Raw genomic sequence first — 23,106 nt, forward strand, 5'->3', positions numbered from 1 at the left:
TACACTTAACCAACACCAAGCAAGGCAGTTTTTGTCAGAGCCCTTGTTATTCTTAATTTTGCCAAATTTTCATTTTTACACCAGACATATATATCGGTTCTCGGTCTACTTGATCTGTAATAATCGGTATCGGCCCTGAAAAACACATATCAGTCGACCCCTATTAGGCAACACTCAAAACAGACAGGGAGAAGGGGAAAAAAAATCAACACACTGGTTTGGAGACACCAATTTCTGCAGTGAAATAAAACCTGCAGTGTTTCCTATCTGCTGCTGAGAGCAAATTGGAGGTGAATAGTTGAAATCACAGGGTGAAACAGTCAAACAGATCCACCTTTGGCTGAGGCCACGGTCCACGTAGATCAATTCAAGGACCATTTTCCAGCCCAAAAGAAATAAGCGTGATCATAATTACGCCGAACTAAAGCATTTAAAGAGACAGAACAAACATTAGACAAATTCAATTGCTTAATGAATGTGTAGAGGAGCACTGAGGAATACTGTCTGATTTAGCCAAACAATTCCTCTGTTGCTCAGTTAGAGAGAGGAAAATGCAAAGACAAACACAGTGTCTCCAAGCTGCTGGTTGTAAAACAGAGAAAAACAGCACAGAAATGGCATGAAAGAGGAGTGTGAAGGGGTGTGGAAATATTTCAAGCAGTTGTGGAATGTGAAAGGGTGAGGCCCTTCCCCCCACTACGGAATGAGAGAGAGAGAGAGGCTAAAGACCAACCGCTCCTAACCACAATACAACTACAGACACACACGCTGCCTCATGCTATAAAGCATGACTTTTTGTTAAGAAATTGTTTTTCTGTTCTTATGAAAAGGACTCCTCCTCCTTTCAAAAACACTGAATCAGCCTGCTCCTGTGCGAGTTGGCCCATGAAAGCCCTCCTACGGGAAGCACATGAGCATGAGTGTAGTTAGGAAGTTAGTGGCCGTGTTTGAATCATTGCATCAGCTTGATATTCAGAACAGAAGTTGTGATCTGATTCAACGAGAGCTACAACTGAACCAACAAAAATTCTTCACTGTACATGGATGGAAAAGTTGTTGAAGGGTGTGTGCTGGTGTCTGTGCGGTGTCCGGCAGACAGTGGTGCTGGCAGGGCAGACTGATAAGAAACCCCTGTGCTTGTCAGAGAGACCCCCCTGATAAAGGGGCATCGCCTGACACACAGAGACATGACTTTATCAGGGGCCACACAAGGGCTGAGAGTCAGGGGCCAGTTCTCACACACACACACACACACACCAGTGAGACTCCTCTATTCCCTTCGCTAACCCTGTCAACCTCTTCCTGCAATCCAATTTATCACCACCCAGCAGGACACAGAAAAAGAGAGAGAAACAAAGATAGAGAGAATAAAATTATCTGCACATTCAATCTACTGAACCCTGGCTCGAGCAGAGAACCTAGGCTAATGGATCTAGCTAGCTAATTAAACTAGATGCTGTAAGAGGTCCCACAGGTCCCAGCCTATAAGAATCACTTCCTGTTAGCACCTGGAAAGACCTCAAATACGAATGCTGCATCTAAATTACTGTACTTTTAGAGTACTGTATTTAATGAAGAAATTGATCATTGATGAAGTGGGGTATTGGTACTTGTACAGTTTTTACACTGACCAATCAGAATCAAGATTTATATTTATTCCAGAGGACTGTATCATAAATGCAGCTAAACTAATGAAAAATGCATTAATGTACCAAAAGTAACAGTAAAGACATATATAATGTTACAAAATATTTTTTATTTTAAATAAATGCTGTTCTGTTGAATTTCATTCATTCAGAAAAAAAATGCATCATGATTTATGCAAAATGTTTTACAATTTTAAAGTTTACAACATTAAGAAATGTTTCTTGAGCACCAAATCAGCATATTAGAATGATTTCTGAAGGATCGTGTGACACTGAAGACAGGAGTAATGGCTGCTGAAAATTCAGCACATATTTGTCAGAGCCACAGAAAACACAAACCATTTCAAGCCAGAATAATTTCCTGACAACCTGTATGACCGTGAAAAAAAATCAAGATCTTTAACCTTGACTCTTTCCTTCCATCGCTGTGTCCATTTCTGAACACCGCCTGCATTGAGTTCTGACACTGGACTCAGCTGCCACTAACTTATCAAAGACAGCTCTAAAAACACCCTCAGGGTCACCTCTGAAGATCACAAGCACACTGCAAACCTGTCTTTCTCTCGTCAGCCTGACACACATACTCAAACGGTGAGGAGAGAGGGAGGGAGAGCAGTTGTCTTGTGTGGGGAACAGAAAGGGTGACGAGGGAGACATAAGGGTGTTGGTTTTCCTTTGCCATGACAACAGCTGCAAACACACACAATCCATTCGAGTTATGAGCGTTTCTGCACAGCTGTCATGAGAACTCTTACAAGACGACAACTGAGAAAGCCATTTCAGAGAAACATTTCACCTCCAAACCTTCACACATTGTCTTTCTTTCATCCAGCAGAAAATGTGTGAAGCTGCATTGAAAAGCTTTCAAGTCTGTGGTTTATTTACGCATAATTGAACACACCACAATAATAACAGTAATGCTTAATGAAGTACCTAAAATACTATCATCTGTCTAACCTTCTCAGTTCAATCTCTGCTAATGCCTTTTTCAGCTAATCTGCATTCTCACCCTTGTTCACCTGTGACAGCACAGATCTGGAGTGAAACCTGATCTTAGATCAGTGCAATACACAGTCAAGATGGAGCACATGTCCTTTCTAAAACTCGTGACAGACCAACACATCAGCCAATTTGTCCATTTTGTGATTATTCACATCAATAACGTTGTCCGATTAACAGAAGAAATTGTTCAGCGCCACAATCTACCACCAGCTTTGCCAATCAATATTGCACAGCTTACATCCTCAAACATTTTTTCGAATTTTAATAAATATTACTCATTTAATTATATCACGCTGCTGTCTAGACATTAGTATCAGGCATTTAAAACCCCATATCAGTCTGATGTAAAACAGAGGTCAGGAGAGATAGCAGACGCTGTGTGTAGCTGTACAAATTTCCCTCCCTACACATTAAGTCTGAGTATTTACCGTTACAAATACACGACTGGCCCACATCACCCTGAGCTACTCATTTGCATAGCCAAATCAGTATGCAAATTTAGCTGAGCGTAGCAGAGACTTTACACCTAGTCCAATCCATGTGTGTGTTCAAAGAAATGCGTGTCAGAGGAAAAAAAAGGAAGGATGAAGTTGTCCTCTGCGGTTTCAGCTCATTTTTGAGTGGATTGAGGAGAACTGATTACAGCAAGAGAAGAGCAAAGTTCAGGTAAACAGAGCAGAATGAGTCCAGAGATACACAAACATGAGGCTGTATCACTGCAGGAGGAACTAACACCTCACTGTTCGGTGTCAGAGCACACATCTTCATGAGAATTCTCTCATGGAGATGCTAAAGGACCAAGAAGACCTCTTAAGGAAACACATTTGTGCCATTTACGTATTTAAAGAGAGGAAAGGGTCCTACTGGAGATGTAAGAACTTTTATAGCTTGGTAGCTCATCACGGTCTACATACTAAAATATTTAAGGGATAGTTCTAGCAAAAAATTTAATGACATTTTTTCACCCCCGTGTCTTTCCAAAACTATTCTAGACTTGCTATTGTGGAACACAAAAGAGCCTATTTTGAAAAATGTGCTGTTGTTTTTTTTTCATATAATTAAAGTCTTCATTATGGGGAAGTCGTGGCCTAATGGTTAGAGAGTCGGACTCGTAACCCAAAGGTTGCGAGTTCGAGTCTCCGGTCCGGCAGGGATTGTAGGTGGGGGGAGTGAATGTACAGTGCTCTCTTCCGCCTTCAATACCACGACTGAGGTGCCCTGGAGCAAGGCACCGAACCCCCAACTGCTCCCCGGGCGCCGCAGCATAAATGGCTGCCCACTGCTCCGGGTGTGTGTTCACGGTGTGTGTGTGTTCACTGCTGTGTGTGTGCGCACTTTGGATGGGTTAAATGGAGAGCACTAATTCCTAGTATGGGTCACCATACTTGGCCACATGTCACTTCATGTCACTTCACAGTTTGGTTAACAACATTCTTCATTGAATAAATTACAGAATTTTCATTTTCAGAACTATCCCTTTAAAACGTGTTTTATCCTATAATTAAACAATTTTTAAAAAATGTGCATCCATATTGAACATAAGAAAAAGAAAAGTCAAGTCCAGTCGGGAACTTGGCAGAAGTTGGGCTGTGCGTCTGGACAAAGTCAAAACCAAACTCCCAATCTAAAATGAGGTTCCTGGGGTTGAGTGTCGGAATGTGGACTTGTGATCAGTCAAACCAAACTAGTTTATCCGGTGACGCACAGGGTGATTCTGCAACAAGCTGAGAGAATACGAGCGCAAACAAAGCTGATATTGGATAACATTGCGGCAGATTTTGCGACTGCTCGTCCTTTTTGTTACAAGATAAACAGAGCCGCGTGTTTGCATGTCAATAGCACGAGCATTCGTGCACTTCATGAAACTAATACAGACAGATACTGGATGTGTGTGTGTGAGGGGGGGGATTCAAACCTCTCCGGATCGGAACAGAAAGAGATGAATGCCTTACTATAAACTACATGCATTTCAGACACGAACAGCGCGTGAGTGACGGTGCAGACACTCAAACTGCATTAAGAGAGAAACCTGCTGCATATCAGTCACGCAGACTCTTACTCCCTCTCTCGCGTTGTGTGGTAAAAATTAAGCTTTATATGCAAAAGAAAATATCTGGGATTAAAAACAGTGGTTTATGATGTACTATTGACACATTTGTGTATAGGCATTTATGCGTTTCTCTTTCACCCTCTCTCCATAGGGAGCATTTATGCAAAACTCAACCGCACGCCTCAGGGGAAAAAAATCTTAATCTGCAAACAAACAGCTAATTGTCCTCATGAAATCCTTTGTGTCGAGTACAGATATAAAAAAAATTCATACCCGAATAAATAAACATGTAATAATGCGATTTCAATCGAAAAATAAACGTGAAGTTTCTTCTGTGCAGCTAACTTACGAACGTTAACTTCGGCTAACGCCACTCACACCCCATAAAAAGTTAGGAACCGTTGAAACGCCTAGTAATATGTCGTTTACAACACAAAATAAACATTTAGAGAAACAATAAACTCGTAAAAGATCTTACATTTGATGGTAAATAAGTGAAAGTTAGTAAATATGACGACGTGTAAAAGTTGTGGATTTAGCAGCCTGCTAACAGCGCTAGCGACCCTCGCACGCGAAAAATACTTTGAAATTCTAACGGTAAAATACGGTACAAAGCGGTTTAACCGTTTAGAACCAGACCCCAAAACGCAAGTCTACTTTAAAAAAGAAACCTTAACCGTCATTTTGAGTCTCCTTCGCTGACAACAGATAGTTTTGGGAAGTTGCAAAACACCACATACACACTCGTGGTTCAGGTTTACACAAACGTACCTTCGTCCAAGAGTCTCTCCAGGTGTGTGAAGATCCCGCACAGGTTCGGTAAACTAGTCATGAGCTTCTTCTCGTTCAATAACTGCATGAGATAGTCGGGACTCGGCCTCGGTCTCTCCTTCACCTCTATCTCCCCGACCATCATTTTTGCACACAAAAGCTCACAATCCTTCTCCAGAAAAAAAAAGAAAAAGAAAGAAAAATAACGGTGCTGATCAAATCCCTCGTTCCCCCTCCAGGCTGCGGCGACCCTCTCCAGATATAACGGCTGGTTTTAAGATGCAGGCTTGCTTGCTTTCTTTCTTTCTCTCTCTCTCACTCTCTTTCTTTCTTTCTCTCCCTTCGCTAAAGTCGCGCGATGTGGACTCGTTGGGTTCTCTTCGTTGTACTGAGCTCGCGCTACCGCTCCGTACTGCCACCAGTGTGCTTTCTCTGAGGAACCTCCGAGAGCGCCCGACCCGTCTCCAGCGCATTGGCTGCATGCGAGACGCGGACGCGCCGGGTGGCCAATCAGCGCTTAGGTTTTGTGAGGCGGGGCTAGTGCTTTCACCATGAATCCATGAATCAGCGCCTGAGATGATGGGCAGAGATCAGAGCCAATAGCATGCAGGCTCGTGAACGCTAAGAGTCACCGGCGGGGATGATATATTGGGAAACATTGTGACAACACGTCTGTGACAACAAGTGTTTGTCTTGTGTGTTTTGTTAGGGCTTGGCATTTCATGGTGTGTTGCTTTTTTATGATTGAATCGTTTTATGTGTGTTTTTGATTTGCACAGTCGGTGTTGCCGTGTAATGTGATTTTCAAGACAGGAATATACGTAACGCACGTACGTTGCGTTCCAAAATGTGTCGGCGTGCAACTCATTAACTTACCGATCGTTGTAAAGTATGTTTCTGGAAATATGTAAATATATTTTACATGATATTTTATATTTGTTCTATATTTTAAAATATAAAAATCTTGTTGGCGTTATTAAAAATACAATGAAATACACGAAATACACGAAGCATGATAACATTTACATGTTATTCTAGAACAGTGGTTCTCAACCTTTGTGACTGGTGTTATTTTTGGTATTTCTTATGCGTTTCTGACAAAGCTGCTTGTTTTCAAACACTTTTTTTCATTAACATAAATTAGGAGTATTTGTGTATTAAATGAATTAACCAATTAATCCATTGTTCAAGGTTGAAGGACTAGTTCTTGCAAAAATTTATATTTTTTTCATAGTTTACTCACCTTTATGCTATTTCAACGCTACAGTATATTAATTTCTTCTGTGAAAGACAACATGGTATATTATCAGTGAATAATAACTCACATTTGTATGTTTTCTACAGTTATGGATTTATTTTATTATAGTTTTTATGGGTTTTTTTTATTTCACAATGTAGATCAATCCAGTAGAAAGGTCATGTGATGTAAAAGTTAACTTCAGTTGTTTAGACAGTAGCTTGGTTCTTTTGACCAATCTTGACTACTTATCAAGCATCTCACAATAAAGAGAGAGATAAAAATGTATATAAAATCAAATCTTCAATCACAGTTTCACATTCCTCCGTATGAAAGACACATTTGAACAGATGCTAAATCAGCTTGTGACTTCATGCTCAGCTGACCTTCTCCAGATCCTTTGTTTGCTATCCACAATGAAGATAACAGGACACAGGAAACATTCCTTCAACTAGAGACACACAGCAGTCAATAATACCAGATTTTTACAATTCAGAAGAGGAGATATGTCATGATACACTCTCAGAAAAAAAAGTATAAGGTGTCACTGGGGCAGAACCCTTTCAAAGGGTTCCAATATGTGCCATTTAGGTACTCAGATGTATCTGTTAGTGGTAAATAAGGTACAAAGACTTTTGTACAGTGACTTTTGTACCTTTTTTCGGAGAGTGTATTTCACGGTTCCAGAGTGACTGGCTCCAAATAATGTCCAGAACTGGATGCACATGAGCAAAATACTGAATGCATGTTGAATTTTGAAATAAATGCCAATGATCCAAGTATTACAGACCTCCTCGTTTGTTCCATACAAATATATTCATATGATTCACTATGCATCCTCCTATATTCACGTCTCATCATCTTTACTTTCTTTAATTTCATTTTTCAGCTGCATCACCTTCTTAGCATAACAGACTGAAAAAAAATACCAGTTTTTAAAGGCAGCACAAAAGATTCAGCATTTATCTTGGACTCAGATAAGAATCCTTTGCTCTTATCAACACTGCCACATACATTTTCATTTTACTACTGCGTCTGGGATTAGGCCACACATGTCTGTGTGCTGCTAGTGAGTGTGTGTGTGTGTGTGTGTGTTCTGTAGCGTGAGATATTAATCCCCACCCAAACCCTGTATTTTCCTCCTCTATTAAATAACACGGGTTTCATTCTACAATTAATCCAATTAATGACGCTTTAGATAAAAAGTGAATATGAAATCAGGTGGTTGTGAAGCAGCAGGAAGCAGAGACGGGAGGGAGATGGGACATCAGTCATGATCCCGTGGTCAGCACCGGCAGCTGATTAGAAAAGCAGTAGGTGGCATGACTGTGTCTGGAATATAACGTGAGCTTTCAAAGCACACACGTTCCCGTGTTATTTTGTCTGAAGAAAGCTTAAAGGCTTTGAGTATGAAAATAATACAAAAGCATAAAACAAAAGCGATTATGTGTGGGTGCAGGAACACCAGAGAGTGAAATCTGGGTCAATTGTGAGATCCAGAGAGAGAGAAATCACACATTGTTAAGGTGAGGTGAAGAGTGGCACATTCTCAATGTAAATGGCAAGGGAGTGTGTGTGTGTGTCATTGAGTATTTATGGGGGTGAGAGTAAAAGCATGTATATACCTAATACATTCTGATGACTGTAAAATACACAAAATATGGTATGTGCCGGTCAGATGTTGGGTGTTGTTTGTTGGACTGGGTGCTGACAGTACTGATGGATCCTGTTCTCTCCACCCATTCCAGCGTAGTGCAGTATAATCTCACCGTGGGCCACCACGTCATTCGGGGCTCCCCAGGGGTCTGCAGTGAAGATTACAGCAAACACACAGTCCTTCATCACTCACTCGGGGTCCACGGTCCCTTTATGCCACACGTGCCGACACACAGTTTCTCCAAGACATACTTGAGTCAATGACACATAAGAATGTTCATGGTAAAGACAAAGAAAAAATCTAGTATAAAATATATTGTTAAGATCCTAGAAATATACACTTTCTAGTCATGCTTGTTCCATTTAGTTTTGAAAAACATTTATAACATTTTCAAGAAACATTTTCAATTTAATGGCTCTAAAAATGTCATGTGGAGTAGTCATCGAGTATAAGAATGTTTAACAAAAGGTTTTAAAATATATATTTTTCAAGGTAAACAGTTTTGTTTGACAAAACATACACAAAGTAAATTTGGTGTAATCTTGACCATTTAATATATTATTAATTAATAAATAATGTTTAACTTTTTTTTTTAAATACTCACTCTCAAGGGGAATTCACAACTATTTTACATTTTGGCAAATTGTTGGTGAATTCAAATTCATTTGTAAGATTTTAGTAATAGGTTTTCATACGATCTCCTTATGCTTCACTGAGGGCTAGGTTTATGGGTGGACATTCATGTTTGCTTTTTTCCAAAAATCTTTCAACTTTAATGTTTTCACTATATTCATGACATTGTGTTAAAATTATTTCAAATATTTATTATCATAAGAAATATTTCATCCTTTTAATGAGGCGTTTTTTTAAGATTATATCAGTAAAGTTGTATATACATGAAAAATATAAGTAAAATCACAAAAAAATGATATGTCAACATTTATTTTGATGCAGAATTGATATTTGAGGTTAAGGAAGTGATTAATCAAAGTAATTAAAATGCAATACAATTCAAAGGACCTCATAGAACTGCTGTACATGTGGGTTTTAAAACTACATTTTTTAATTTCCAGGTGAATGCGTTTGTTTATATGTGTTTGATTGATTCTCATGGTGGTCCAAAGGATATGGATGGTGGTTGTGCAGGCATTTGTGTGTGTGCAGAGCAACGGCAGATGTGTTTGCGTCTGATAAGAGCGTCTGGCTGAGGTAGAGGTGGAGCGAGGATCAGACAGCAGAACCCCGTCGATTCAGAGCTCGAGAGAGAGGAAGATCTCTCCAGCCTCCTGCCGAAAAACCATCGGCCTCCTGTGAGCCTTCTTCAAAACACACCACGCGCTCACACGCTATACAACAGCACCACTTTAAAGAAACTCACGTTTAAAACAGTCCGATATTAGAAAAGACTGCTCAACGAAACAGCTCAATTCTGCTGCTTGGAGAAAGACAAGATGTAACAGAAGTTCAGAATAGCACACAATCACAATCCATTTTACTGCAATAATCTGATGTATTATTAGCGAATCAAGACTTTAGGATAAAAATAGGGCGGTACTTGATTAAGTCCACAGGGAAATGATTGGATGGTGTAAAGTGGTCGTTTAGTATCAGAATGGATCCAGGTGATTGATTGATTTCATTTCAGGGGTGGAGCAAGTTGTTACATTTTGAAACGTGTTTTTGTTTCTTTCACCACAGCTCTGAGTCCAAATCAATGACCTTTTCGAGAGAAATTTTGGAATAAACATCAGAGCTCCAGTCCGTTCTGTGGATTGATGGTCTAGGGTTGAGAGGTGTGGGTGAGACCTGAAGCATGAAGTCACTCCGAAATAAATCTCCATTGGGCTCAGGGCTTTGCACATGCTCACTGGCTGGCGTTGGGTTTCATGCGGCCCCTGGCAGATGCGCTGAACAAGAAGAATAGATCCCAGAGGGCTATTTATTCCTGCTGCTCCTTTCGCTTTCCCTCCCTCCCTCCCCTCTGCACTGTTGCTCCTAACAATCTGGCATACTTACACTCTAATGTTTTTCCTTCCCTCTGCTCTCGCATCAGTGTCTCCATCCCTGTTTTATACCAATTTCATTCATCGATTCACCTGAGAGTCAATTAGAACGGAGACAAATCAGGCAAATGAAAGCAGACATAAAGGAACAGTTGATCCAAAAATTTTCCCTCGTGCTGTTCCAAGCCTTTCTTCTTCGAAACAAATATGTCTCAGTACATTCTGTCTGTTCAATAAAAGTTGTTTTGGACTCCATTGACTTTCATTGTAAGGGCAAAAAAAGAGTTCCCACATTCTTAAAATATCTTTTGTGTTCCGCAGAAGATAGAAAGTCTTACAAGTTTGAGAGAATAAGAGTGAGTAAATGATGACTGAAACTATTCCTCTCACCATCTCAGATTTTAGGACTTGAGCTGAGTCTCCAGGTCTCTTTATTGACCCCGATTGTTGCAGTAAAACTGATTTGAGGGCAAATCCCATCTCAATTCCCCCTTGTGTCTGTTCAGAGCTGTAATTTACAGGCGGTGCGATCAAATCCAGATTGAACTGAGTTCAAATGTTCCAGAAATCTCAGCTCACTGTAAACATTAGCTCATGGGAATCACTTGAAAAAAAGAAAAAAGACCAACCTTTTTTCCCCCTAGTAGCTGCTAACGGAAATACTTTGGCAAAATACCGCACATCCTTCATGTTATATGGCAGCTTGATCCACTAGAAAGTAACATATGGGGTGATTATGGGGGCCTGATGTCCAAAGAACAGCTCAGATCCCTTCTAATAATCCAAAAAGGAGTTCTACAGATAGCTGCTTAATCTGATTGTAAAAGCATTAAGTGAAAAGACTCAGAGGACATTATATGCTATAAAATCACTATTTGGTGAAGTGAAATAAACCAACACACACTTGCAGCATCTGATTTCACAGGTAGGAAAAGATAGAGGCTGTTAAGCATGAGGGAAGCCCCCGACTGAGTGTGTGCATGTGTACGCGCTCTGATAAATGAGCGTTTCATTCAGACATTGTGTTCTGGCACACAGCCTGCAGCTCATATAGGTTCAGGCTTTCAAAAGCACATAACGTTGCTATCTGAATAATTGCGATCTGTCATGTGTTATTTTGTGCACTCTCTATGTCCCTTCAGGTGCATTCCAGTGTGCTTTCCGTCTAAATTTGGGCATGTGTGTATATAAGTATGGTTCCTTGGGAATCATCACCTTTATAGCTAAGACCGTAAGGTCTAAAAGTGCTTTAATATCACGACACATGTATTAAAAGACAAATCGTGATGAAAAGATTTATGCGGAAAAAAAAAAGACTTAAAACATTTAAATATAAAATAGAAATATCAAACAAAGAGCTGACCGGAATAGACAGAGATAAAGAAAGCTAGAAGGAGATAAAGAAAGCAGGAGGCAGGGGTGTTGAAATTATCTGAAAAGTGGGGAGGCATATTAAAAAGCTCAAAACCTATAAAATGCCTAGTTGCCACGGATACACTCTTATGAGATATTTTGAAAGCATACTAACTAAACTTCCTAGTAATGTCAGTCGCTAGTGTGTCTGCCAATGAGGTTTATTAATTAGAAAAAGTATTGTTGGCTATGAATATAAAATTGCATATTTTTGGCAAATATGACTTTATTCTCTTTTGTAGTTCTCATATAAATTGGTTTACTTTCTGTCAGTGGCTCAGCACACAAACCATGGCTTATGAATATTAATTAAGTGATGATCAATCTGATTTGCTGAAAGATAAAAGTTGGTAGGTGAAGTAAAAAGAAGAGAGATTTCAGGTGGTGAATGTTGGAAGGCGAGTGAACAGCCAGAGGGGGAGTCTCAAAATTCCTTTTTTGTCTTCCTAGGAACCACTAAGAAAATTGGAAGAAAAAGCAAGGAAATGTTCATTATATCAGGAAAGAGAGCTATAGATCAGTGAGCTTCTGAAAACTATTGGTATGATTAGAAGAGATTCTGTGACAAGATGAAGCTTTTGGACAATTAAATGTTTTGTGTGGTCGAAATTAAGTGATCAGATTTTATATACACACACACACACACACACACACACACACACACACCTGTATGTATTCTTATTAATACTCATTAATATTAATGCTTCAAAATCTAGATCATCATGTTGTAAAAAATTAACCATTCAAGTTTGTTCCATTCAAAACATTGTTTCCTGTACCTGTGGCCAGCTTGGATTGGATGTGTGTGCATTTTCTGCATTTCTCTTTAGATAATTCCTTATAGAGTGAAAATGAAATGCAGGTTAGTTGCAACCAAGAGATTTATTGAACCCTGAGCTCCCTGTGTCTGTTTATCTTCACAGGAAACTGTGTGTGAGTGTCTTCTCTGATACATACAGCTGATACATTTAATAAAGTCAGAAATTAGGTTTGTAGCATAAGGTGGGTGTGTTTACATGTTTGTATAAGAGTGTGTTTGTGAGTGAGTTCTCAATTCCATTCAGTTGAGAAGGCAGGACTCGTAGGTGGGCACCATGTATTTGATGTTGATGAAGGCGTCCTCGCCCCCGTAGCGTTCAAACACCTCAAGTGTCTCCTGGATCAGGTCTCCGATGTTCTCCCTCTTCTGCTGGCTGTAGTCAATACCGTCACCTGAGTTTTCTGCACACAACAGACACACACATTGCATCACATTAGCATACTTTGTGATGTTTAAAAGTTAAAAAGCCCTAATAAGTAAGACGCACACACACGGATCTTCAGAATGAAGCAGCTCAGATGACTGTTTAAGATATTCAGTATGAGTGTGTGTACCTCAGATACACGGAACAAATCTCAAATAATTCATCAGTAGGAGGAATGTGTGTGTTTGCCGGATGTTCTTGTGCATATCTCTGCCGCACTCTGTCATGACATTAGAGAAACCCATCAATCACTTAGGTAACCTACAGCACACACACACAAATCAATACGTTCAAACTCCTCCACCATCACACATACACACAGACTCCTCATAAACACTCAAGCCCGCCACCTACCAAACAAACTGCCTTCTGAGGTCACAGGCCCAATTACATCAGAAGTCTGCACACACACACACACACACACACACACACACACACACACACACACACACACACATATCTCTGTCTCTCCTGCCTGCTCATTAAAGGAAAGGATGACAGGCAGATGAAAAGAGAGCAGGTAAGTAGGAAGTCTCTCTCTTCTAGCATGTGTGAGTGTGTGTTGTCTGTCTAAAATCTGTGTAACTGCATGTCTTCATCTCTCTGTCTTTATCTCTTGACTTGTGAATCGTTTCCATGTTCTCCGAACATGAACCCCTTACACAGGTCTCAAAACCCACAGCCAGTCAATCAAATATTAGTACAAAAAAGGTCTTGTGGTGTGTTAGTATGCTCATTTGTACACAAACAGGCCTTTTTAAGAAGCTTCTTAGTTATGCCTCCGGGCAGCTGTTTACTAGTCAGCTAGTGCAGCTTCTGTCTACTTGAATGGGAAAAGCTATGTGAATGTGAAACCTATCAAATCTGGCAGCAACAACAATATTTTTGTCTTTTATAATTAGATTCTTAGCTAAAATCAAATCTTTGTTGCAAAATGGCAGTTTTATTTATCCACTCTTACGCTATATAGTTCATTTTCACATTGTCAATTGAATGATAATGACACTGACAATTTTTTCACACAACTTGTATGAGTTTAATTATAATGAATATATACTATAATTCAAACATTTGAGTCATTAGGATTTTTTGTTATTTTTATTTTTTTGTTAACAGGTTTGGGAAAACTTGGGGGCGAGTAAATATTGACAGAAATTTTTTTTTGGGGGGGGGAACTATCCCTTTAAGGCTGCATGTGGCCCACCTGTTGACTAGACAAACCATATATAGTCTGAAAATAGATGTAACAGACCGCCTTATGCTCTTCGGACCCCAGACCCTCATTTTCAAGGTGTGACTGACTGTCTGCTGGGGATCTGTATAGTTGTATCCCATATGCTGCACATATTCTGTACTAACATGCTCAAGTGGCTCGGCTCATGGGCCACACCAGAGAACGCTGCCAGCCGCACTGCAGGCACTGCTTCATACACACATCAGTACGGCCCTCAAACACAGGGAAATAAAATCAACTCTGTCTGTTAATCCTGCCTTCAGGCATCCTTTGCTTTCTCTCTCTCACACTCAGCATCTCTGTCAATCTATTTTCACCAGAGCAGGAGAAGAGAGAGAAAGTAGGGGGTTAGAATGAGAGCCTGAGCAGAAAAAATACTCACCAGAGGCTTTTAAAGAAAAGAGGTATATGGAGAATGCTTTGAAGAGGTAGGAGAGCTTCATTTGCCATCTGTACATGAATGGCAAAGATATGCTTCTGTTTGGAATCATGTGGAGTCCAGGCTTCGATCTACAGAGGTCAGGGCAAATGTGAAGTTCAAGCAGGAAGGAGGATTCAGCATCTTTCAGACACCGAAATAATACCCATAACCCCCAGATAGACAAAAAAAAACAAAAAAAACACCCATTTCTGTATCAGTGATTAAGATTGTAAAAAAAAGTAAAAACTTTGTCTCAGCCTCAGACGGCACATGGACTGCTTAATAACTCTCTGAGAACACAAAAATGGCAAGAGCTTTCAGAAAAAAAATAATACAATCTGATTTATGCGATTTCTGGGAATCAAAGTTCATAGATTTTTATCAATCTGCCAGGAAGCAAAGTTGTGTTTACAAGTTCCCAGGCTGCAACAAAGAGCATTTCTGAGCAACAATTAGTGACTGGATTTGACCAAGTTTACAAGATTCATGGTGTCAAAGATTTGAATAAGTCTTGACACTCCTCCAGAAGATATCAGTGATACAGTGTTATATCACATTTCTTAAAGATAAAAAAATATATACACTATCATTTAATTCAAAAGTCTGGGTTGAGTAAGATTTTATGTTTTGAGAGATATGATTTGTTTTTATGCTCACCAAGGCTACATTTACTTGATCAAAAACACAGTAATATTGTGAAATGTTATTACAATTTAAAATAACTGTCTTCTATTTAATATACCTTGTGAGATATAGATTAAAATAATAACCGAAGTCGCATTGTGATATATAAAATTGCAGATATGAGAAATAAAGACATGTGATGTGTAAAGTCGTAATTGTGAGGGGAAAAAGTCATATTAATGTTTGTGAGATATGACTTTTTCATATAATTCACAATTATCTTTCAAGCTTCTATACATTTCAGATTTACTAACCCTAAACATATATAATAAAAAAAACTTGGCTTGGTCACAATAGATGGTCAGACAGACACTACCTGTGTGGGCGGTTCTTGGCCAGATAAAGTTGCAATATGGACCAGACGTTAGTCACAATCTGGCAGTGCAAGCACATTCAAATTTGAATCTATTTGTGAACTGGGGGATGTTATTTTGTCTTGAACAAATATTTCTCTTTAAATTTCTCAGTAAAATGTTTATCATTGGAAACCCACTTCCATCTGCGAGTATGTCTGTGCTCTCTCTCTCTCTCTCTCTCTCTCTCTCTCTCTCATCTGTTCATTGTAAGTGTGAAATGAGTTTCAACAGCTATGTCTTTTCCGTCCCCCCTCTTCAACTCCTTTTCCGCACCTCTATCCTCACCCCTCACTCCATTCTTTCTCTCTTACTCTTTCCTCTTCACATCTCGGCAGACAGGTTGGCGTCAAGAGGGTTGTCACGCCACGGCACAGTCTATACAACTAATCCTTCTCTCTTTCTCTGGATGTGTTCAGGGCTGGATATCTGCACTGGGGCAGCAGCTGGAAAGCTGATGGATCTTCTGTTTGGGTTTAAACTGGACTGACCCACACACAGTATGTTGATATTGGATTTCACTCCCACTAAAGGCCGACAGGGTGTAAAGAGAGTACAAATAGTACAACACTGTGAGGCAAGGCATTTGCCAAAGGACCAAGAGAACTCCTGTCCGAGTAAATCTGTCAGAATAAACACACAATTAAGATGAATGCTCATCAAATAAAGCTAACAGAGAAAACCAGCTTTAATTTGAAAATGTCAGTAAAAAATTTTTATTTCTCAAGTAATAATTTACTAGAAAACAAGAAAAATTACTGATTTATGCTATGATAACTGCACTGAATAGAACACAGAGCCTTAAATGGCTTGTTAGGTAGCAAGAAACTAAGTTAGTTTATTCTACAGTACAAACCAAAGCACTGTAGCATTCAGTGGAATGAGCAGCGATTTTTTGGATGTGTGAGAGATGATGAGAGAATGTGTGTGTCACACACCCACACACACATCTTCATCACTAACTCAGCACTGCATCATCTCTGTCATTTCTATCATTAGCACCTTATTAGCAGATTACGTAGCTCATAAATACTGTACATGCGCACATTCTAATAAACACCTTATGCTTTACATACACTTAAACACACAAAGCAAGAAACAAAGATGTCAAATTAGAGATTGCCCTAACTAATACATTAAAATGTTTTTATTTTTTTTCTTTAAATGTGTTTGCTCTCACAAGTCCTGACCTTGTGTGAGCTCTGCTAATGGTGCTAGCATTAATATTCATGTCCAACAGCTTGATGAAATGTACCTTTGCACCGTGAACAGGTGTGCATATGTGAATAGCTCATTTACAACTCATAATGGCTGTATGGGCAATTGTTAATTCAATGACAGTACTTTAATTTGTTTGAATTATTTGTTTTTCAATGCAAAAAAACAGAGAACAGTCAGGCAATAAAAAAATAAAGTTCATTGTCTTCTATGTTTCATTCTCATTTTATTTTAAATTTTACTTGTTTATTTATTTAATTGATTTCCTTTTGCTTCAAAATAAAAGCTGTGATTCATCTCAGGGTTTGGTTCAGAGATATGTATTGACAATTTTTTTAAAGCCCTGTAAAGAAAATGCCAGGGAAAGGGAAAAAAAGGAGCAATAAAAAAGATAGCAATGTTTGAATCATTATGTTGAGATCGTGGACGTGTCACTATAATCCCACCAATCAAAACACCCTAAATGACTGTCTGCCATCACTGACATAAATCCACTTCCACATCCCTCTTATACATGTGAATGTTGCTCAAAACAAGGAATGTTGAATGTACACATGGGATGTACCTTTAAACCTGTTCTTTTTATATAGCGCTACACATAATCCAACAGGAGGGCAAAAGAGGAAATGAGGCAATGACCTGACAGCAAAGAAAGAGGCGCTGTGTAAAGATGGCGTCTGTGCAATCAGTGGTGTTAAGCTCCCCAGAAAAGGAGGCGTCAAGCTGAAATACACAAAGACACACATATAGACACAAATGGGGAAGTGTTCTACATGTAACATGAGTGCTGAGAGATTCTCATGAGCTGCTGTTTGTGAAAGATGAGCTGAGGGCCCAAGACAGCTGGGAATGAGAGGAATTTCTCAATGAAAATAAAGAGAGCTTTTACACTCAGATTTGACCCATCATACTGAAGTATACTGTATGTAACATGCTGGGGAGAAAGGGAGGTTATTTCATTTTAGTCTAGTCATTTCCCCTGGCTACAGCTTTAGCAGACAATACTTCAACTACAGTCAAACAGACTGATATAACATGCATATGTGAACACCCCACATGTTTTCAGACCACCCTAAAATTATGTTTTGGGGTCCTTTTGGGGTTTGAGTCCACTTGCATTGTGGACACCAAAAGCACTAAGGTCACTTGGAGCTGGTTCAATGGATTTGGTTAATTTAAAGTGTACTATATGTGAAAACACCCTTACTGGTGAATTGCCAACCTAAATGTTCAAAGCCACAGAAAGTTATAAAAAAATGTGGAGGCAAAAATGTCCTTGTAGTGTCTCTGTTTCTGAAATCTTAGTTAATGTCTGATATATTTCATAATATTCTATTCTAGGCCTGTTGTAGTGACCTGTTGCAGTCACATGTAAGAAAAGTACTGTGGTGATGCCATGGTATAGTGATGGTTATGTGGTTATACAACGTGATCTCATGATAATTCGTATGTATTTTACGTAAAATGTGGTTCTATAAAACGTACATTTACTTACGTTTTTACAGGCACTAAAATGTACAATACTTACGTATTTTCAGCCTCTAAACGTACGAAACTGACGTATTTTCAGCATTTTAACGTACAAAACTGACGTATTGACGACACCTAAAAATGAATCCTTATGAATATTGAAATCGCGGCATTAATTTTATTAGTTTTTAGTTGTCACATTAATTAACTTGTTATACTCATATACCACAATACTTTACCATGGTTATGGTTGGCCAGTTATGTAAAGTGCATTGTAACATGAGTGTTTATTGTGGATTGGATTTCCAAGGTAACATCCATATTTGTTCAAACTGTAAATGTATTTACAAAAAAATTTAATTGAAGCATTTGATAAATTAATGACATGCTAAATGCTATACACTCAAAAATATTTAGGCCTATTATAATATTTATGAATTTGAATAAAATTTCCATCCATTTGATTAGTTTTATCATAAACTTATGAACAAAGCTTATAAATTAAACAAATAAGATTTCTGTAATAGTACTAATAAAATCAAACTAGTTGTTTCAGTTTCATACACTAGCTAATTGAATATTGCTTGTTACTTTTAAACTGAATATGTTTAATTATTTTCACAGTGAACAGATTCTGCTGATTCTCAGTAATTTAAATAAATGCTGTTTCTTTTATGTAAGACTGACAAATATGCATTACATGTGTATTAAGTGCAGGTGTACGTTAAAACCGTGTCATTCAAATGGATGGAAATTTTATAAGCAATTCAAAAACATATCTTAAATTCAGCCCTAAATATTTTGGAGTGTATATTTGGTTAGGGGGAAAAAAATCATTCAATGTAAAAAAGCCCCAAATAATCAGTTCTTGGAGTAAAATTTTTCAAACACTGTTGCCTACAGTATATTTCATTTCATTTAGCAACATGGTCTGTCCTAATAATTGATGTCATCATCTATGCCAGCATGCAACATTCAGAGTAGTTAGCCATTCATAAAAGAAGGACGTCACACATAAATGTTTTAAAGGTACAGCAGCAAAACCAGCTCTCAGAGAGAGAGAGAGAGAGAGAGAGAGAGAGAGAGAGGGAGGGAGAAAAAGTCATGTAAAACTAGATTACAACATTAAGACTACCATTACAGGCGGAGTTCAGATAAAAATAAATTGAAAGTGTAGAAATGGACCCTTTAAGCACTTTCCAATTAAATTGTATCTTTTTGCTGAGATGTAATAAACACTTAAATGTGTGCCCATCTTTTATTGTATTGTGTTTGCTGTGATTAGTATTTCCTTACAGTGATCAGTAAGCAGCATGTCACACTAATGAATTAATGGTCTGGAGCACTTCTGAACCTCTCTTCGTGTGTCCATGAGTTAAACTGATCTCTGCTCCCTCCATTAATGGGATGAAGAGACTTTAGACAGAGTATCTGATCCGTCTTTCCACTCCTCTACCTCCCTCATGGGGCCTATTAGCATTCCAATCCATTCCACTTCAGGGGTTTTCATTGGTAGCGGTTTTTCATTTCTTTATATGATTGGCTGTGGGGGAAAAGGGAGGGCGGGAAAGGAAACCATGACCTGTCAGAGTGATTAAATGCACAGCCCAACCATGACACCAGCGCTCTGATAAGCTCTCACTTTCTCTGTCTTTCTTTCACTCCCTCTTACTAAAATCCAAAGCTATGTGACACAAAGTGTTTGGTGGGTTTGTGTTCTCTCTCTCACTGTTACGAGAAGAGGTGCAGCTCTCCAGTAAATTAGTGTTTTACCTTCAGGCAGGTTCTCAGTGTGTTTATGGACAACACACCTCCTTAACCAGCAGAGTTTAAGAGTGCTATTTACATATAGCCCAGTGTGTGTGTTTGTGTGTGTGTGTGTGTGTGTGTGTGTGTGGTTTGTGTATAAATGATAATTAGTGTTCTGTAAAAAGAGGCTTAGGGAGCAGCAGCTTTCCAAGACAACGTAGGGAATCATGGGAAATGAGGTAGCTTCTGAGAGCAAAACAACCTACTGTATGACACTAAAGGCTGGAATACACTACACGACTTCAGAACAGATTTAAAAAAACTTGGCATCATACACTTACCGACATTGTAATAGTCACAGAGGAAAAACTGACCATCATACACTAAATGACTGTACACTACCAGACTTTAAAGTTGTTCTGATCACAACAAAATTCACGCAGAAACGGAGACGAGTGGCAAAGGAAAACAATGTGTGTTCAAAAATCGGCTGAAAATATCAAACATGTTTGATATCCTCCAACTGGATGGAATCATAGTCTGAAGCTAAAAAATCGGAGTCTGTGACCATCATATACTACATGATTTTCTATTAAATCTGTCAACTCAAATCTGCAGACTGGCTCTGACTTTCGGCAACTAGCGTCAACTTCTCCAGACTGTAAATCGGCAGAAAATCGGGGCAAAAATCGTGTAGTGTATTCCATCCTTAAGTCAAACCAAACCTGTTACACTGACAGCTGCCACATCACTTGATAGATTAGAGATGTTTTCGTTCCCATTCAGGCAGACCAGATTCCGGAGAATCATCAGCCTACATTCCCAAAGCAAAAAACTGCTAAAACATTCCATCTTTCATTCTGTGCGAGCATGTTTGAGACTTAGTGAACCATGTCGGAGTCTTAAGCGCATCTGTTGGTTTATTGCTAGCAGATGCCCTTTATTTAAAAGGAAGAGGAAACTGAGGTTACATTGAGGTTTTCCCTAAGCTAGAGTAGAATTAAGTCTGTACAGTCATCAAACATTTAGTACAAAAAAAGTTCATGTCATGTTGTTCCAAATCCAACTTAGTTTCTTATGTGGACAACAAAAGTAGATGTTTAGAAGAATCTCAAATGTGCTTGTAACATGAACATGAATGGTTACAAGACACAAAAGCAATGCTGTTAGATGCCAGTAAGGTCAAACCTTTCATCGCTGGCATCATTTAAAAATAGAATACTGATTTTTAGTGCCTATATTTGACAGTATGACAGAAAATGAATTTTTTGAGCCCAGCAAGAACATTGTGCTAAACCAATACGGTTTCCTTTTCAACTTTAAATGTCATTGCATAAATACACAAACATTAAATAAGTTCACTTACTCAAATATTGCAAAACAAGTGTTAAAAATAAATTTAGAGAGGGAGAGAGACCACTAGAAAGAAGTAAGAAGCACTACAGTAAGACAAAGAGAGCTAGAAAGACAGGAAGAGAGAGACCTGCACCAGGATGTGTTTTTTCACTCTGTCCCACATGACTACCCTCCTCATCAGTGGTGTAGTGGTAAAGGAATAGCCTCTCACTGCTCATTACCGTCTGTACACATGACACAGACTCACTTCTCCCTCTCTCTCCTCCCTCAGGGAGAATGCTTAAATGGCAGCTATTAGGCAAACACAGGGCTATTTGTTTTCATATTTCCTGGCCCCATGCTATCTGACATGATTCTATTTGTGCCTGCACTGTTACACTGCGTGTGTGATGACTGATGGGGCGCCAGGCAGAGATGGTTTTGCTTGGCTGCTAAACTGGGGCATTTGTGGAGGTGGAGGGGCACAGGACACTGATATAACGCATTCATCATATGGAGAGATGGTGAGAGAGACCATTTATAAATTCCATAGGAAATATTATAATTTGTACAGGCACACTGACAAAACTCTTTGATTTGATTTTGACTCTAGTGAGAGGGAGAGAGGTGCCAAAAAGAGAATCATAAGCATGGTAGACACTGACATCCTCCTGAACATTCAGATAAGTGGTCGAACAATATGAAACTGTATTTTCATTAAAATATAATTAAATATGTATATACTACTGTTTAAAAGTTTGGGGTCAGCAAGATTTTTATTTTAAATTTTTTTAAGAAATGAATACTTTTATTCAGCAAATATGCTGTAAATGTATCAGAAGTAAAAACATATATAAAAGTAAAAAGTAATGTAATTATACTACAATATGATATGACAATGAAATGATAATATGTATACATCATATTAAATATTATTTTAATTTATTATCATTGGCTTAATAATAATGGTTTAAAACAAAATATATATATTTATCTAATTATGAAGAGAGAGAAAAAACAGCGAAGTTACTTGCTGATGCCCATTTTCACTCACAACCGGCACTTGGAAAATGTTCATTTTGGCCACTGTATGGAGATTTGTAGACTACATTCACACTTCTCACAAGACCAAAACCCCCCACACGTTTATACATGAAAGCTGGTGTTTATGAACATGTTGAGTAAAATGATCCAGTGTACAGCAAACAGAAGAGCTTCCCCGAGTAAGGTCTGACCTCTGCAACTCTCTCAGGGGTCACATGACTAATGTAGCTGTCATTTCATGCTTTCTAAACTCAAATGTTTTGTTTTGTTTTTTTAAGTAGGTGTACCTTATGAGTGTAATCAGAGCTGCAACATTAAACAGAAGCCTGAATAAGAAGCAGTCAAGTTTATTACATCAGTCAGAATGAGAGCGAGAGAGACAGATGGGCCACCAGAGGCTACCACACACTTCCTCGCACTATCTCTCTTTCCAATTACCCACCCTTCTCTTTCATTCTGTTTATGCTTTTTTTTCTGACATCACACTCCGCCCTTGTTATGTAAGTGTATGTGAGCACGTAGGTGCGTGTGAAGGTTAATGTGTAGAGCACTGTTAAACTCTACTAAAGGCACTA

General features: G+C 38.8%; 2 protein-coding genes across 4 annotated transcripts in view; both read right to left on the reverse strand.

Annotated features, from left to right (window-relative positions):
* The window catches only part of LOC107582510 (protein quaking-A-like), a 111,588-nt gene extending 105,636 nt beyond the window's left edge, over window positions 1-5,952 (reverse strand). Inside the window, exon 1 of one of the 3 annotated variants that reach the window (XM_016268404.1) lies at window positions 5,470-5,952. In XM_016268404.1, coding sequence (XP_016123890.1) covers window positions 5,470-5,614 — 145 coding nt within the window. In that variant the 5' untranslated portion in view covers window positions 5,615-5,952. The remainder of the gene's footprint in view (window positions 1-5,469) is intronic. The other 2 variants (XM_016268396.1, XM_016268413.1) reach the window with 2 other exon arrangements.
* Window positions 5,953-12,718: 6,766 nt separating this feature from the next.
* The window catches only part of LOC107583491 (parkin coregulated gene protein homolog), a 106,399-nt gene continuing 96,011 nt past the window's right edge, over window positions 12,719-23,106 (reverse strand). Inside the window, exon 5 of the mRNA XM_016269711.1 lies at window positions 12,719-13,000. Coding sequence (XP_016125197.1) covers window positions 12,840-13,000 — 161 coding nt within the window. The 3' untranslated portion in view covers window positions 12,719-12,839. The remainder of the gene's footprint in view (window positions 13,001-23,106) is intronic.

This window comes from Sinocyclocheilus grahami, unplaced genomic scaffold, assembly GCF_001515645.1.
Source record: "Sinocyclocheilus grahami isolate Dianchi unplaced genomic scaffold, SAMN03320097.WGS_v1.1 scaffold4.1, whole genome shotgun sequence".
In the NCBI taxonomy this organism is placed as follows: Eukaryota; Metazoa; Chordata; class Actinopteri; order Cypriniformes; family Cyprinidae; genus Sinocyclocheilus; species Sinocyclocheilus grahami.